Raw genomic sequence first — 16,543 nt, forward strand, 5'->3', positions numbered from 1 at the left:
CGTACAGCAAGCAATCCAGTTCACTCAGATATTTACAGAGTAAAAATGACAATATCTGGCTGTCCCGGGACGCCCATGCAATCTGTTAGTAATTTAGCGGGATGGGAATTTCCTTACTCCCGCCTGCCAGTGGAAGCGCTTTTCCAAATTTCCACAGCGGGGGAAGCCTGCGATTTTACATAATGACTTCAGCATGCAAGGCGTCTCGGCACCCTTCCCCCGCCGCTCGGACCCCCAGCCCCTCATTAAAAGTGAGAGTAGCTTTCTCAGGGCACCGGCGTGAAGCCGCCGCCATCCCGGCTTGGCGCGCTCGCCCATCGCCCCCTGGCAAGCCCTTTCCTTCCCATTCATCCCCGCCTGTTTCTATGTCCCCCAACTCTTTCCGTGAGCCCTTTTCCTCTTAGTCTCCCTTTGCTCCCCATCTTCCCTCTTGTTCACCTTTGCCCACGTCCAGGTGCCTCTGCGCACCTCTGGGCGCTCTCCCCTGTCCCTTGAGTCCTTCTTACCCCCCGCTGCGTCCCTTCCCTCCCTATGCGCCCGGCTGGTCCACCCCGGGGTACCCCTGTCCAAACCAGGGCGCCCCGCTTGCCCAGCGAACGGCAGCCGCTGCGCACAGAGGGCGGCGCTCCGCGACTTGTCCCCCGGGCCCCGCGCCGGCTCCGGCGGGCAGGGGCGTGATGTCACTGCAGGGAGGGGGCGCGGGAGCGGCCGGGCGGGCGGGAGCCGGGGGAGGTGTTTTCCAGCTTTAAAAAGGCAGAAGGCAGAGCCCGGCCCTGCGTCAGAGTGAGACTGAGAGCCTCCGAACTAGGCGGCAGAGTCGCCGCGCGGATCCGAGCGGCGGGGCACGAGCTCCCCGGCGCCGCACACACCTCCGCCCCTGCGGCGAGTCCCCGGCCGCAGGCAGGCCTGCCACGCGCGCACACACCCCGCATGTCACCTCCCCGCGGCGCGCGGCGCTGAGCCCGGCCCGGCGCGTGTCGGCGAAGGAGAGGTCGGACTCGGGAGCCGGCCCGGAGCTGCTCGCCGCGCCAGCTCCCGCTCCTCCTCCTGCTGCTCGCCGCTGCCGCCACCGCCGCGTGGATGCCAAGTACCAGCTTTCCAGTCCCTTCCAAGTTTCCACTCGGCCCTCCGGCCGCAGTCTGCGGGAGCGGAGAAACTTTGCGGCCCGCGCCGCCCGCCGGCGGCACCATGAAGGCGGCCGAGGAAGGTAAGCCCTGCGCCCCTCCCTTCGCCCCTGCGTGCCCTGGTCCTTCGTGCCCTCTCCCCGCGCCCCGCACCCATCTCGAGTCCTCCTCCCCGGCCAGGCTGCCCGGGCCGGTCTGCGCGTCCAGGGAGGGGCGCGGGCGTCCGGCCGGACAGCGTGGCACACACTGTGAAGGGTGTCCCCCTGGTGTTTCCCCGGCGCAGCCCAGATTTCTAGCGCGCTTTCTTGCCAATAGGTGTCTCCTCTTCTCTAGCGCGGAGTGCTCAAACTTGGCTTTGGCTGGGGTCTCGGAGATCCCAGCTGGGGAAACTTGATTCACTGGAGTGAGATTTGAGGATGGGGCACGGTGGGGGCGGGGGACGTCAGAACCGAAAACAAACAAACAAACAAACAAACCCACCCTAGGATGAAGTGAGGCGTCTTTGGAGAGCAGAGTGGCCCTGCCTCTACCTCAGGAAGGCAAGCAAATCCATGACCACAAGTATAAGAGTCTTGCATTCTCCCAAGTGAGTCGGGCCTTAGATGCCCCTCGCTAAAAGTAAGGGCTTGGCCAACTGGCCCCAAGTGGTCCAGGCTTCTAAATGCTTCTCAAGCTTGTAGCCAAATGTTGCATTCAGACAAGAGTTCTGCCTTAGAAAATGCCTTGGGAAAGACAGAAGGATTGCCAGGTTTAAAGTTGCTTCTTCCAAGTGAAGAATATGCGCTGGGATCTGCCCTAACCCGGCAGGGTCCCAAAAATGACATGACTGAGACCTTCTGTCGGGGCCCTTCAGGTCCCCTCAAAAGAGCTAGCAAAATAACTTCTAAAACACTTAGGCTCCTGCAGGTGTCTTTGAAACACCCTTTAAAAGGTGCCTGACTTTTTAGCACAGGGACAACTTGACCTGTGTAGAATGGACTGGGAGCCCTGTCTCCTAATTCCTTTTTGGCACCAAAGACGTTACTTAAAATTACCGAAGGCCAGCTGGACCCCTGCTGGGGCCGGGGCACTCCTATTTACGAGGGCTTCCATCCTGTAGACAAGCACTTGGAAGGAAACCTTAGCTTCCTGTGAGAGTCTGATGAGAGGGTCAGGCAGAGGCAGCAGTTCCCAAAGAGTCAGTCCTGGACACCTTACTTTATCTTTAGACTAGAGAGCCATCAGCTCAGCACAAACGAATCCAGATTTTCAGAGCCCAGGTGTCCTGGGTAGAAAGTATTGTGTGAACTTTGAACCAAAAGGGGTAGATACTGTTCGTTTCTTGCCACAGAGTTCAATTTTAAAGAGGTCTAAACGTTGCTAAGTGTTCTCAGGATGAGCGCTTGCCACAAGGAACACGACAGTGTTTTTGTTGTGGTCTGGGCTGTGAATTTCTTGACATTTACTTCCACACACATCTGTTCGTCACTTTTCTTCCTCGCTGTCTTCTTCATCTTCTTCGAGACCTTAAGGCTTCCATTCTTTACTTGTTACTGTTCCATTACTCAAGAAGTCTTCTGAGCTGATCTTGATGGTTCACCCTTGTGATCCTTGGCGTAATCTCAGCACCTGAGAAACTAAGACAGGAGGATTGCCATGACTTTGAAGCCAGCCTGGGCAACAAAGCAAGAACTAGGCCTACCTTGGGCTACAGTGTAAGACCCTATGTCCACAAAACAAAACTTTTTTTTGTCTTTTATTTTTTAACAAAGGGAAAAGCTATTGGGCAGAGGGGCAGAGGGTAGTGATCATTTCCTGTGTAACCTAGCTAGAAAAGGAAATTTGACAGTGACCCCAATGAGGCAATGGGCTGGAGGCAATAGTGCCCTATGACCGAATGACACTGGTCATGTTTTGTAGAGAGTGTGTGGATGTAACTGAGCTAACTAGAAACCGGGACCCAGTCTTGAGACACCCAGACCCACGCAGGGAAAAAGAACTGTATGCCGCAGCTATTGCTGTGTGCCATGAGACAGCACCCTGTCCTTCTTAAGCAGGCCTTGATCGGGACACCAGCTGCTCTCTGAGGCCTTCCAGGTTAATGGGCATTTGGATGGAAGCGCATCCTGCCTCGCCATTTTGAGAGCCTTGTGCTGCTCAGCTCTGAAGAACTGAAGAACACAAGCCTGTAGGTAGCTACAGCATCAGAGTTGCCTCACTCGATGCCCCACGGGCTCTCCGGAGCTGAACAAAGCTTGCCCTGTTCTCCAGCTATTTAGCTTCGTGGCATTGTTTCCTAATCCAGATTAGAAAATGCTGCAGCCACGCACCCTGCTTCATCACACCCAGCACTGGCGCTGGCCCATTAACATCTTACACAGTTGGGGGAAGTGGTCCAAGCTAAACACTTCTATCAAAACTGGAGTGTCTGCTGAACTGGCAGGCCAAGCTTCACACTATATAGAGGACTGTCAAGGGGGCTGGCAGAGGCACAGGGTAGCATTTCATAGGTAATTGTGTTGACTGACTCCTGTGTTAGGGAGTTGACAAGGAGGAAGGCAGGCCAGCCTCTGAGAGAAAGGCCTTGTGACTTCCTTCCTAGTGTCCCCAATATCTGGGGGCATATGGCCAGGGGAAGCCAGGTGCTTTGTAACTTTAGCAAAAAGCTTTCTTCAAAAAGTAGACAAGAAGGGCTGTTGTGGGTGTAACTGTGGAAAAGGTGGATAAAGAGAGATTGAGGTTTCAACACAGAAAACAGAACTTCCATTTCCCCGAAGGTCAGCAAAAAAGAAAAGTAAAACAAAACAACACTCCAACTTGCATCTCAAAGTGAGAACTATTATTAGAAACTAAATCAGGCCAGACTGAACTATAGTTTATCACGGGAGAAAAGCAGCCATTGAAACAGGGTCCTAGGAGAAGTGGTAGCCCACGTGATACTCAACTTAGCCTCCGGAAAAAGCCATCCCCCAGAGCCCAGAGCTGCAGGGCAGGAGGACACAGGGGACACTTGCATCTGGTGGCAGATACTGACACTAATCTCCCTCCTCCTTTCCTTCCTGCCTCCTTCCCGGGTTGGGTTCTGATACTGGCCTCTCCTGCCCTGGCCACCATTTTCCTGATATTCCAGATGTTGGTTTATGTGGTGCCAAGACACCAGGAAAGTTAGAACAAAAAGCTGGGAGAAACAGGAAAAGATGAACGGGGCTCTGCAGGCCCAGCCTTTTCCTTCTGATTGCTGTGTGCATGGTACTGTCTGAATGGGTACCACCCAGCACCCATTCAGCCTCTGGGAGCTTTGAAATCACCCCTACTAAAACAGGAGTGTGTGGTGTTTTAGGAGCTGAAAGATTAATGGGGTCGTTAGTGCATGAAAACAAAATTTGCTTTGAGTGAGGAGCCCAGAGAGTGAGGTGGGCACCGTGGGTAACCTTGAACCAAAAGCAACCCGCAGGGGTTTGACCTGCACAGAGGAGAAGGCGACCCTCAGGAAACCCCACCCTCATTTCCCTGTCCCTTTCAGGTAATTTTTTTTAGTAAAGGCAGGGCTAGAAAATGACAGGTGGGCTTCCTCAGTCAGCAACCTGGAGTAAGCCTTAGATGGACCAAGAGAGGCCATGTTTTACATACATACATACATACGTACGTACGTACGTACGTACATATGTGGGTATGTATATATGCATACACACACACACACACACACACACACACACACACACACACACACACACACATATATATATATATATATATATATATATATATATATATATATATATATATATATATATCCTTTTCCTTCCATTTACGAACTTTTGAACTAATTTAGTAGCTTTGGTCTTTTTCCTGGTGCAGGGAAACAGCAAGACCCAGGGCACCTCCTTCGGCTGTGGACTGCGCACCACGCTGAACAGGAACCAGGGGACCTCCTGGAGGCTGGGCGGCCGGTCCAGGACGCAGCTCCAGCCCCCGTCGGCCCTGCTCCGTCCCGTCCGGGAGCGACGGCGCGGCCCGGCCTAGGCTGATGCGCTCGCTCGTCTTGCGGCGCCGGCTGCGCCGCGGTTGGGGCGCGGACCCTGGGCTGCTGACAGGGCGCTGGGTTCCTGAGGGGCGGGGGTATCCTAAGGGAGACCGAGATCCCACGAGAGGCGGGGGCCCGGAGGAGCTGCGCGGGGTCGTGCGTGGGAGTGGGCATCTGCCGAGGGCCGGGGGTGGAGCGTGGACCGCGCGGTCCTGCGGGCGCGAGTGGAGCCCAGGCTGCGCTCGGGCTCGCGCGCGGAGTTTATTTAAAACTAGGAAGCCGGCGGCCGCGAGCCGCTTGTTTATGTAAACCCGGAAACACCCGGGGGGACAGGGGCGGGACCAGGGCGGGAGGCCGGGGAGGGGACAGGGGAGGGGACAGGAGGCGGGGGCCGCGTCACGCCGGGGACGCGCGCGAGCGCCGGGCTCACCAGTGCCGCGCGACCCCGACATGACGGGGCTGGAGCAGGACCCGGAGTTCGACTTCGATTTCCTCTTCGAGTTCGATCAGAGCGGCGGGGGCGCCGCGGCCGCAGGTGGGTCCGGCGGGGGGCGGCGGGCGACTGCACCCCGCCGAGGGCCGGAGTTTGCTGAGGTCGCCGGTGCCCGCCCCAACCTGGCACCAGCCGGGACCCCGGGCCGCCGCCCTGCGCGGCCAGGAGCGACGACGCGGACCAAGTTGTCGCCGGCCGCGAGGAGGCGGGAGGCCACCTGTGGGGCGAGCCTGCCACGCTCACCCGCCGGGCACTTCCTGGCATCGGAACACCGGGCCGCGGGAGAGGGCTCCCCCTCCTTCCAGGAGGCCCTTACCCAAGGGGAGGCTGTGTCCGGCGCAGGACTTGGACCTCGTAGTCCGGGGACAGATGGTCAGCGGTGCTGCCAGAGGGCGGTCGGAAGCCGCCCTTTCTGAAAGCCCGGCTGCTACCGCCTGGCCCGGGGGACCTGGAACCAGGAGGCCCGGCCCGGTGCTGACCGCCACCGCAGCTCCCTCAGCAGGAAGGCTCCACCAGTTGGGTTTCCAGTCCACACCTCAGCAACCAGAACCTGAGAGCTTTCGCTGTCTTTCATTTTCTCTTCTCTGCCAAAAGTAAAGCTTCCAGCTAGGTCAACAATCAATGTGCTGTTTCCCCAAACTTGATTCTCCTAAACAGTGACAGCCCATTCCTTGCACAGATCCCCCTCCTGGGCAGTCAGGCTCTTTTCTCCACCGACTTTCTGTTCCAAGTTACACACAACCCCCGATAGCGTTCTATGCTTTTCTTGGGGTCTGCTTCCCAGCCGCATGGGGACAGACGTGACACTTGTAGAGCATCTCTGAAATGAGCGTGTCATGTATTCTATGACACTCGCCACCCTTTTTTAAAAAAGTTAAACATCTTGTTCGATTTTGAAGGCGAGTGCTCCAACTTGGCAACTGTCATATGTCCCTCGATAAGACGCCTGTCTGATAGGTTTTTCTTCTTCAGGACCCAGGTTACAGGGCTCTGGGGTCAGTGGCATCGAAGGCAGGCAAGACTGGAAGAGAGACAACCATTGGGAAGAGATCTGGGACTAGAAGTGGAGACCCTTGACATCTCGTGGCCCGCTGTTTTGGGGGATTTTGACTTATCTGCTGTGGCAGTGCAGGAGGCATTTTTGAGTTCTCTCCAGAATTCTCATGCTCCAGGGAGAAGTGCTTGCTCTTGGCCTCCCTTTGGGTGTCCGTGTTGGATTTGGATGAGTGTGTACCACTGTGCTTTGTGATGCCTTTAGCTCTAGGGAGAGATACAGCCATGGAGCCCTCCTGGGCTCTCCAAGCTACCTGCTGTTCAGCTAGGGCTTCAGGGCCTTCCTGTACCCCTTTGTTTACTCTGAATGGACAACTGACTACAGGGCCAATATTAGCAACAGACGGAAAGATCCATAATGGTTACTTTGTTACCTCCTGGTGGCCTGTGGACTGCTTGGGGAGAGGAGAGAGTATCCGGGAGGCTGCAAACTTGGTAGTCATCCTCACAGACTCAGCACGAGAACCTTTAAGGGAGGGGTGCTGCATTTGCTCAGGGAGACCCTTATGGGATCTCAGAATCCCCAGCCCCCACCCCTGGAGTCTTCAACTCGTAGCTGGACGCAGCCGTTCTCGCAGTGTCTTTCTGAGCTGTATCAGGACACATAATGCCCAAGTTGAGATTCGCCTGGGCCCATTCATGGAAGGTACTCAGGAAGTTAGTTTAGATGGTTATTCAGGAAGGAGACACTGGTAGGGACTCTGGTGAGCCCCAGGCTGTCTTCTGGCCTGGGAAGCAGGTAGCTTCTTGAACTGTGGGTAGCAAATGGGTTTAGGTGGCCTTCTCCTGTCACACATGTGAGGAGCCATACTCCTCAGACATGCTTGTGATGGGTTGCTTTGAAGTAGGTCGAGTAGAAAGGTGAAGCCTTGTGTCTGCAGCCCAGGGCAGGTTTGGCCACAATAGAGTGCTCCCCGGAACTCCCTAGAGCTGCAGGGACATGCCTGTGGATGTCCCTGTGAACTGTGGGTCATTGCCTGAGTGAAGCCAAGATGCTACACCTAAGCTCGGCACTTCTGGTTTGCAGGTTGTAGGCCACTGGACAGAGCCCTGGGCAAGGGGACCAGCCTTGGAAGAACTTTTTCTCCCTTTTATAGTGTTGAAAGAAGGTACTAGAGAATATTTGACATGGACAATACAGGTTACATTTCTCATTTTTGAGAGAGAGATAGACAGACAGACAGACAGTGACTGACTCCGACTTTTTCTCTCTTATTACCAACCAATACCATTTTTACATCTTATTAATTATCCAATTACATTATTTATATTACACTGTCATCTGAAGTTACTAAACGCTCTGCTCCCCGCTGAACAGCAGGAGATTCACATGAAACGGGTCTAGGCATAAATTCATGAAGGACTGAACAGTTCTGAGATCAATTGCAGAGTAATATTTGAGTTTTGCGGCTTGTACTGAGCACACCAATCCACGTCATGAAAGAGGGCATGGCTCCCTCAGAGCACAGCCTACCTCCTCAATGTTCCATGAAAGGGACACAGTCCCCTCCCATCCGTCCACAGAGGACAGGCTGGGCTGCAGTGGGCCTGGGCAGGGCCTCTGTGGCTCCTATCACCTACCCAGCTTACTGGTCCTTACCAGGCTCTTAGGAGGAAGGGTTGTGTCTTCTGCTTTATTTCTAAACTGCACAGCATGTGCCAGTGGTAGAAATACAGTAGCCATTTGTGAGGGGAACAGAAAGAGAATATTTTAAAGCAAGCAGTCTGGGGTAGAACAAGACTGGGGTAATATTCTCTTCCAGGCTCAGGCATCTTTCTGTCTCTACCTTGCCAGACAGTGGGCCAGGGTCAGTTTAGGGGGAGAAGGCAGGGCCATAGGCTCTCTTCTGGGGCTCAGGAAATAGCTGCTTTGCTCGTCAGCTGGGAGGCGGGTGTGCCACTTCCCGCCCCAGGGCTCCTGTTTTGTAAGTTATTTTGGCCTGACCGCTTAGTTCTGTCTCCGTGGTAACTCAAGAGGAAACTGGCCAAGGCCCTGGGCCCAGACAGCTCTGCCCACCAGTCCAGCCTTAATCAGTGTACTGGTAGAAAGGGGGCCTTGCTGCATGGGACTCGGAAGAGCTTTTATTCTCAAGTGTTTTCTGCCAAGGGCCATAACCTCTCTTTCTAGCAGGATGTAGGGGAGCCCGTGTTGGTTGGTCAGTCCCACCACAGGAATCCATGGGAAGGGTGGGTCTTGCCTCCGGGAGCCCCCCAAATATGCTAAGGTTTGGTGTTTTTGGAAAAGGGCTTCGGTCTTTGCCGGGAGCGGCCTCACCGAGCTCAAGTTCTAAAGATGTTTTAATCAAGGACAAACCTGTCTGTATGAGCAGGATATGCTAGCTCTGTATCAGGTTTTCAAAAGGAGCCCTGGGCTAGGCAGGAGCACCTCGGAAACAACAAGGGAAAGCGATGCTTTAATATGCACCTGGGGGAGTGTCGGAGGTCTTCGAGGAAAGGCGTGGACCCAGGCTGGACACAGGACCCTTAAGCATGCTGTAGTGAGCTTATTCGTGGACCATCTGGGTGACATTTGCTGTTGCTCCAGCAAAGTCCAGCTCTCTGCCCTGTAAATCTCCCTTCAGCACATCGTTGCATGACAGTATTGAGAACCTGTCGCTGTCTGTCACTTCTCGGGACTGACCCAGTCTCCATGCTGTCCTCATTAGGGAGCCCCATCCAATCCTCTGAGTAAACACAAGAACTATGCTGCCCCAGAACTGTTTCCTATTCTTTTGCTTCATCCCTAAGTGTGGAGACCTGTAGCCTCACCGGCACCCTGCAGGCTCTATTGCATGTAGAAAGACCAGGGTGAGCAAGGCATCGCAGGCCAGGACCTGACTGGCAGGATCTTCCTGGTTCTATTTCTAGCTTCAGGTCCCACAGTGCAGTCCCAGGAAAGGCTAAAGGGGGTGTTCCTTAAAATGAAAGGTGACAGTTGGCTGTGACAGATTGTGCTCTGTGCTTGTGAACAATGAGTTTGGGTGGGGGCTCTGAAGGCCATGCTGATGGCAGAGGGTCACACACATGTGAGCGGCACATACACGTGGTGTGGCAGACACACAACATCATCTTCACTTCAGGTAAAATACCAAGTGCCCTAAACTAGAGCACCTACAGAGGGACTTCCCGGCAGGTGCCACAGATTACCTGGTGGGCAGCAGGCATTCTCCACATGTCTTTAAAGGACATAGACCAGGTGCTGTCATAGTATGCAATGTCCTGGTACAGCTGCAGTGATGCCAGCTTGCTGAGTTTGCCGAGGCTGGTGGGAGCTGGCCAGCGCTGGATTTCTTCAGTGATGCCTGCACCCCATCTCATGCCTGTGGAGTATTGAATGCCTCAGGGTGATTGAGAGAAATGAGCTTAGAGGAAGAGGAGGAAGGACGGCGGCACCTGCACAGGGTGGCCGCGCCTTCCTTTTTTATGACATGACATAACAGAATGTGTGCAGTGAGAGGTCTTTGCTTTCAATTGTGCTTTTTTTCCTGCACCTCAGTTTACTGGTCCACTCAGCAAAAGCCAGACTGCGGGGCAGCGTCTGATGTTACATAATCAATCTCAAGGTCTCAGGATTGGGAAGCCTGGCATTCCCCATAGAGTGATCCCTTTGATGAGGTAGAAGTTGGTGCCGGAGAAGGACTGGTCCAGACTTTGTAGCAGGAGGGAGTTCAGCTGGACTCAGCTGCCTGCCATGGAGTCAGGTCAGCAGGCACTCATGCATGCCCTGGAGGTCTCTGGCGAGGGGGCAGACAGCTCTCACAGAGCTGTTCTAGGCATCTAAGATTTTGTTTTGGAGTTTGACAAAGGAAATTCACGCGTGAGCTTGGTTTTGTTTTTAATACGTTATTTTTGAGAAAGGGTCTCATGTAGCCCCAGGCTAGTCTCTAACTCACTGTGTAGCAGGATAGCTTCTAATTTGTGATCCTGCTGCCTCCACTTCCTGAGTGCTGGGCTCATGGGTGTAGGTGTGCATAGGTGCACCTATTCAGTGTTAGGCTTTGAACCCAAGGCTCCTTGGAGACCAGTTGAGTGCCTACTAACTGAGCTGTATCCCAAACCCCATTTCTGGTTTTTGATAAATGGTTTATGGATTTTTCTTTGCACTGTTGAATCATATTTTATTCAAACCTTTTGGTTAAAGTAAAGGCCACTTTTGTAATGTTCTGGGGCCCACGTGGTGTCTTCCACAACTTCCTCTTCTGTATCTGGCCAGACCCAGAGTGAGAAGAAGCCTCCTTCTTCCTCTTTCTCTGGGCCTCAGATACCCTGTTGGTAAGACAGCCCCAAGGAGACAAGAAGCAATTTGCCATGTCGTCTGCCCTCTGCCCCCTGCCTGCCACCCAGCCATTTTTTTTTTCTGGAATCTTCCAGTACCCCAGGCAGCTGAAGCCTTGGCCTAATCACTGCAGGGGTGTCAAGGCATGACTTAACTTGGCTAGGACTTTCTAGAGAACTCTTCCAATTTTCTCTTCTCTCCAAAAGAAGGAGGTCAGCTGTGGGGCCAGCTCTGGACTGGATTAAATAGGATACTTTCACTCGGGAGATAGAGAACACAGGAGCCAGGCCCTACCCAACTGCAGGTGTGCCTCCTTTGGGATCTGGTAGCTCAAGGCTGCGCAGGACTGCTTTGGGTCTTCAGTATCTGGAAATCTGGGCAGGCACTGGGCCCAGCTTTCCCAGTGTGTGCACTGCTGCTGTGATACCCCTGTTCCCCATCAGCCTTAGCGTCTAACTTCCTTTTCTTCTGGAGTTGGGTTCCATTAAGATGAAAACATTTCTTTCTTTCTTTTTTTTTTTTAAGATGTATTTATTTTATGTGCAAGCACTTTGCCTACATGTATAGATAGATATACATCACATGTGTGCTTTGATGCCTGCAAAGGTTAGAAAAAGGACACCAGATCTTCCAGAAACTAGAGTTACAGATGGTTGGAAACCATCATGTGAGTGCTGAGACTTGAACCCGGGTCTCCTGCAAGAGCAAAGAGTGTTCCTAACCGCTAAGCCATCTCTCCAAACTTGAAACCCCATTCTTTTCCTGTGTTGTGTTATTGGTAGAGCTGTAGCACAGCATATAGCATTGGCAAGACCTGACTTTCCAAGCAGATTAGCTGCCTGCTCAGGGTTGGGACCTCCGAGGCTATCTTACCTGGGTGCTGTCTGGGAAACCCATGGCACCCACATGGGTGTGGCTACCACTAACCCCAGGATGTGTTCCTAGAGCACCTCTGTTTAGAAGTGGTGCCTCTGACAGAAGTTTGAATTGCTGTGCTGTGTCCCATATCTGCTGGAGACTGTGCCCTGGGCTTGGGTATCGAACCCTTCTGAACCATGATGGTGTTGAGGCCCAGTAGGCTGGAGAGCAGAGCACAGATGATGTAATCCCGAGGGAGCCCTTTCGGTGACGAGCAAGTGGGGTCATGAAGGACTTGCCCATCTGTGGGTGGCAGTGAGTGTGTGAATTTCTGAAGACCTTGGGAGATGCCCAGAAGGGGCCTGGTTGGATGCGTGAGTAGCAAGAGCTACTTCCTGATAGAGGTGTGCTTCAGAGGGGGTGGTACCTCAGGCAGCACCAAGTCAGAAGTCCAAGTTCAGAAGTGAGGCTGAGCAAAGACACAGGCCTTCTTCCAAGACTGTGAGACTCCAACATCAATGGAAGTAATGATAGAATCAGTTCTTAAAACTCCTACCCTATTAGTCTGTAGTTATTCCTCCCTCTCATCAATACTCTAACTAGCAATAACGCAGTGACATTTTGGGGGTCCTCACCTTACACTACTGGCTTTGACTGACTAGTTAAGACCTGACTTCTTACAGGAAGATGGGCAGATCCTGGCCAAATCTTCTGGGCCATGGAACATTGATTGTGCTATTCCATAGAAAGTTTTAGATTGGGAAGTGCTGGGCCAGCTGAGCGAGGTCTCTCCAGCACGGTCTTTCTTTGTGTCTGTATGGGACAGAAAAACATAGGATGCATAGAGAACCCTCCCCTCTCCATTTCATTTCTCCTCCATCTCTTCCTCCTCTTCTTCATCTTCCTCCTCTTCTTCTCTTTCTCTCCATCTCCCCTCCTCCTCTCTTCTTGCCCCACCTCCTTTTGCCAAATGAATGTTTAGACAGCCTTTGGTGAGAACAGCAGAGCAGAGAGCTCTGGACATCTGGTAGTGCTGCTCCTGAATAGTGTCCCTGCTAACCTGTTCCAGACTTTTCTGTTCACCTCACGGAGGAGCCAGATCATCTATTGGTCTCGCCAACCAAACTTTGGTCTTTAGGCTTTTCCCCTTGAACCTGTTTCATATCTTTACCAACTGGGTTCTTTGGGACGAGTGTGATTTTTTTATTATGTACTATGGACAGTCTGTTCCCTGGCGCCAGATTTTGGCGTACCAGGGGTGGCCTGTGTCTGCTGTCCAAGACTGGGCTACATAGCTGGACTTGAAGGGAGGTTACTGGCAGTGGACAGTTCTGACATTTGTCCAGTGCTTATAGCAGCAAACAAGCTGGGCTTAGGAACTCAGCAAAAGCTTCTGGTAAGTCCCAGATGCTGTCAGCCACGGATCCTGTCTCTTCAGAAGTATTGCTTTCTCTAGAAAGTGGCTTTAGAGTAATTTAGAACAGTGTCATTTCAGTGTTAGGTTCCAGCCTCTTGAGATTCAGAGTTAGGACTGGGGAGTGGTGCTTTCGTATGACAAGGACCCTCCAACCACAGCCTTGGCTGCAGGAGCCATTTGGCAGATGCAGGTTCCTGCTATGGGTTGCTTCGGGTTCCTCTAGCTATCCCTGTTCTCTTTGTCTCAGCTCTGGCCTTTCCAGACGGTCTCTGTGACCCAGGGATTGGGGGCTACAGGTGTCCTCTCACTGGACACTGGAGTGGGACTCTTGTCCACTTCATAAAGAGGCTGTTGTCCCCAAGGGTATGTGAGCTGTCTGCCCATTGATGGTAGAAGACTGGGAGTGAGCAGTAGTGGAAACTTCCTAACTGACCCGAGGCCTGGCCTGCTCCTTTGCAAACTATCTTAGGGTTTGGCTGGTGTTTTGAGACCCTAACATTTCTGGCGTTTTCCCTTGTTGGTTTCTGAGTCAGGGCTCGGTGGACAGTAGACCTGTCCTTGAACACAACATCTCCCTGCCAGGCACTGAAGCCTGAGGTGGACTGAGGGCTTTTGCAGGCAGATTTCCATTATTCAGAGACCCGGAAATGCTTGTCTCCAGACACAGGTAAATGGGCTCTGTGATGTGGAGAGCCTTTCTGATAAGAAATCCAGAATGGCTTTCCTGTTGAGTACTAATCGAATCTAATCGTAACGATGATTTTTTTAAAAAAGTGCTTGCCAAAGTATAATTAGCACACAATGATTGCGAGATCCAGGTGTGCCTTAGGAGCTTGTGTTTTGTTTTAGAAGTTCTAGCAGGTAGATTTCCAGATACCAGCCAGCCTCAGGTAGCCGTAAGAGCAGCACTGGAATCCACCTTGTCATCCTTCCTTTGGGTGTGTCCTTTGAAGCCAAACATTTGGCCTGCTCGACAGTCATTTGCTTCTAAAAACCTGGGTCCCTAAGTCTGAAGTACCTCCCTCTGCCGCTACACCGCCACTCTTCCTCCCTCCCTTCACCTTCACCGTCTGTCCAGCTGCTGTCTGTCCTTCCCTCTGCCACTGTCCATCCACCACCCACCATTCAGGCACTAGTCTGTCTACTCAAGAAACAAAATGAAGATGTGACGTGGGATTTGAAATACCCCTGCCCCCTCAGCCTTTGGAATGCTGGAACTGCTGCAGTGCTGATCTCCGCTGTGCCTGTCACCGTCTGAGGCTCTGCAGACGGCCGGCCGTGAACCACAGGGCAGGCATGTTTCTCACCACTGTGGAAGCCGGCTTCTGTCGGTCAGAGAGATGGGTAGATCAAAATTCGTGTTAACATGTGATATGTGCCAGAGAGAGGGAGGGAGGGGGAGAGAGAGAAGAGAGTAAGAGTCTGCCATATGACATTAGGCGGGGGACTTCTGGCTGAGGAATGCAGTTGTGCTGGTATAGAGTAAGGGCTATAGTCTAGCAAGAAGCCTTGCATCAGTCTGACCTCAGGACATTCCCAGAGGCTACGCCTAGGGCCCGGAGTCCCCAGGGCTGGCACCAGGCCTTAGGTTCACTGCCTTGGTGAGTATTTGCTTCCTGCTCACTGACCTCATGTCTGTCTTTTCTTTTCTTTTTCTTCCAGAACACTACAATTATGCGCCCCCTAGCGTCACCTCAACTCTGCCCCTTCCCACAGCACACCCTGCCTTGCCAGCAGCATGCCATGATCTCCAGACGTCCACCTCGGGCATCTCAGCTGTCCCTTCAGCAAATCATCCCTCGAGTTATGGAGGGGCGGTGGACAGCGGGCCTTCGGGATACTTCCTGTCCTCTGGCAACACCAGACCCAATGGGGCCCCGACTCTGGAGAGTCCCCGAATCGAGATCACCTCCTACCTGGGCCTTCACCATGGCGGCAGCCAGTTTTTTCATGACGTGGAGGTGGAAGATGTACTTCCTAGCTGCAAGCGGTCACCATCTACAGCAACCCTGCACCTGCCCAGTCTGGAAGCCTACAGAGACCCCTCCTGCCTGAGTCCAGCCAGCAGCCTGTCCTCCAGGAGCTGCAACTCTGAGGCGTCGTCCTATGAGTCTAACTACTCCTACCCGTACGCATCCCCCCAGACCTCTCCATGGCAGTCACCCTGCGTGTCTCCCAAGACCACGGACCCAGAGGAGGGCTTTCCCCGAAGCCTGGGTGCCTGCCACCTGCTGGGATCACCAAGGCACTCCCCATCCACCTCTCCACGGGCAAGTGTCACCGAGGAGAGCTGGCTTGGTGCCCGCGGCTCCCGGCCTACATCCCCCTGCAACAAGCGCAAGTACAGTCTCAATGGCCGGCAGCCGTCTTGCTCGCCCCACCACTCACCCACACCGTCCCCCCATGGCTCCCCTCGGGTCAGCGTGACCGAAGACACCTGGCTTGGTAACACCACCCAGTATACCAGCTCTGCCATCGTGGCAGCCATCAACGCCCTGACCACTGATAGCACTCTGGACCTGGGTGATGGGGTCCCTGTCAAGTCTCGAAAGACAGCACTGGAGCATGCACCTTCCGTGGCCCTCAAGGTAGAGCCAGCTGGGGAAGACCTGGGCACCACTCCACCCACCTCTGACTTCCCACCTGAGGAGTTCACCTTCCAGCACCTTCGGAAGGGTGCCTTTTGCGAGCAGTATCTGTCGGTGCCACAGGCCTCGTATCAGTGGGCAAAGCCCAAGTCTCTATCCCCAACGTCATACATGAGGTAAGCAGCCTCCAACTGGAGTTGGGCATACAGTAGGGGTGTGGCTGGGGCAGAGAAGAGCCTGCCCTGGCTTCTCTCTGATGGACTGTTGGGACTTGTAGCATTTTGCCAGTCCCCTCTGTCTCCTCTTCCGGTGACAGCTGCCTGTTCCTCTTCTAAGGACGCCTTGAACTAGATTGGGGGGACCCTAACTTTTTTGGAGGCCGCGTTCACAGGTGTCAGGGTTGCAGCACATGAATTCTGTGCTGCTCTGCATCCCTGCTTCCATCAAGGCTCCTCACGCGTGCACAGCTGTGTTGATAAGTTGTGTGAGGCAGCAATCCTACCGTGTATGTTCTGCCTGCTGCTCGTCCACTTCCTTTCTATGCCTTAATCGCTATCACCATGCTGGGGCAGATGGACCCCTCAGCTCCCCAGTGCCTCAGAGCAGCCAGCTCACCAGCGTTCTACCAACAGCATAGTCACCGCCTCCCGGGAGAGCACCACACTCTTGTTGGCTGTCTGCTAACAGGGATCGAGAGAGGGTTACAAACCTCTGGTCTTAAGTTGTTGGTT

The 16,543-nt window shown here is 53.6% G+C and overlaps 1 protein-coding gene across 6 annotated transcripts in view; it reads left to right on the plus strand.

Annotated features, from left to right (window-relative positions):
* Positions 1–995: 995 nt before the first annotated feature.
* Positions 996–16,543, plus strand: part of Nfatc1 (nuclear factor of activated T cells 1) — a 109,224-nt gene continuing 93,676 nt past the window's right edge. For 2 of the 6 annotated variants that reach the window (XM_076912373.1, XM_076912374.1), the window contains exons 1-2: positions 996–1,207; positions 14,887–15,988. In XM_076912373.1, coding sequence (XP_076768488.1) covers positions 1,081–1,207; positions 14,887–15,988 — 1,229 coding nt within the window. In that variant the 5' untranslated portion in view covers positions 996–1,080. Of the gene's footprint in view, positions 1,208–5,513; positions 5,663–14,886; positions 15,989–16,543 lie in introns of those variants that run through there. The other 4 variants (XM_076912376.1, XM_076912375.1, XM_076912377.1 and 1 more) reach the window with 4 other exon arrangements.

Source organism: Arvicanthis niloticus, chromosome 14 (genome assembly GCF_011762505.2).
Source record: "Arvicanthis niloticus isolate mArvNil1 chromosome 14, mArvNil1.pat.X, whole genome shotgun sequence".
Taxonomy (NCBI): domain Eukaryota; kingdom Metazoa; phylum Chordata; class Mammalia; order Rodentia; family Muridae; genus Arvicanthis; species Arvicanthis niloticus.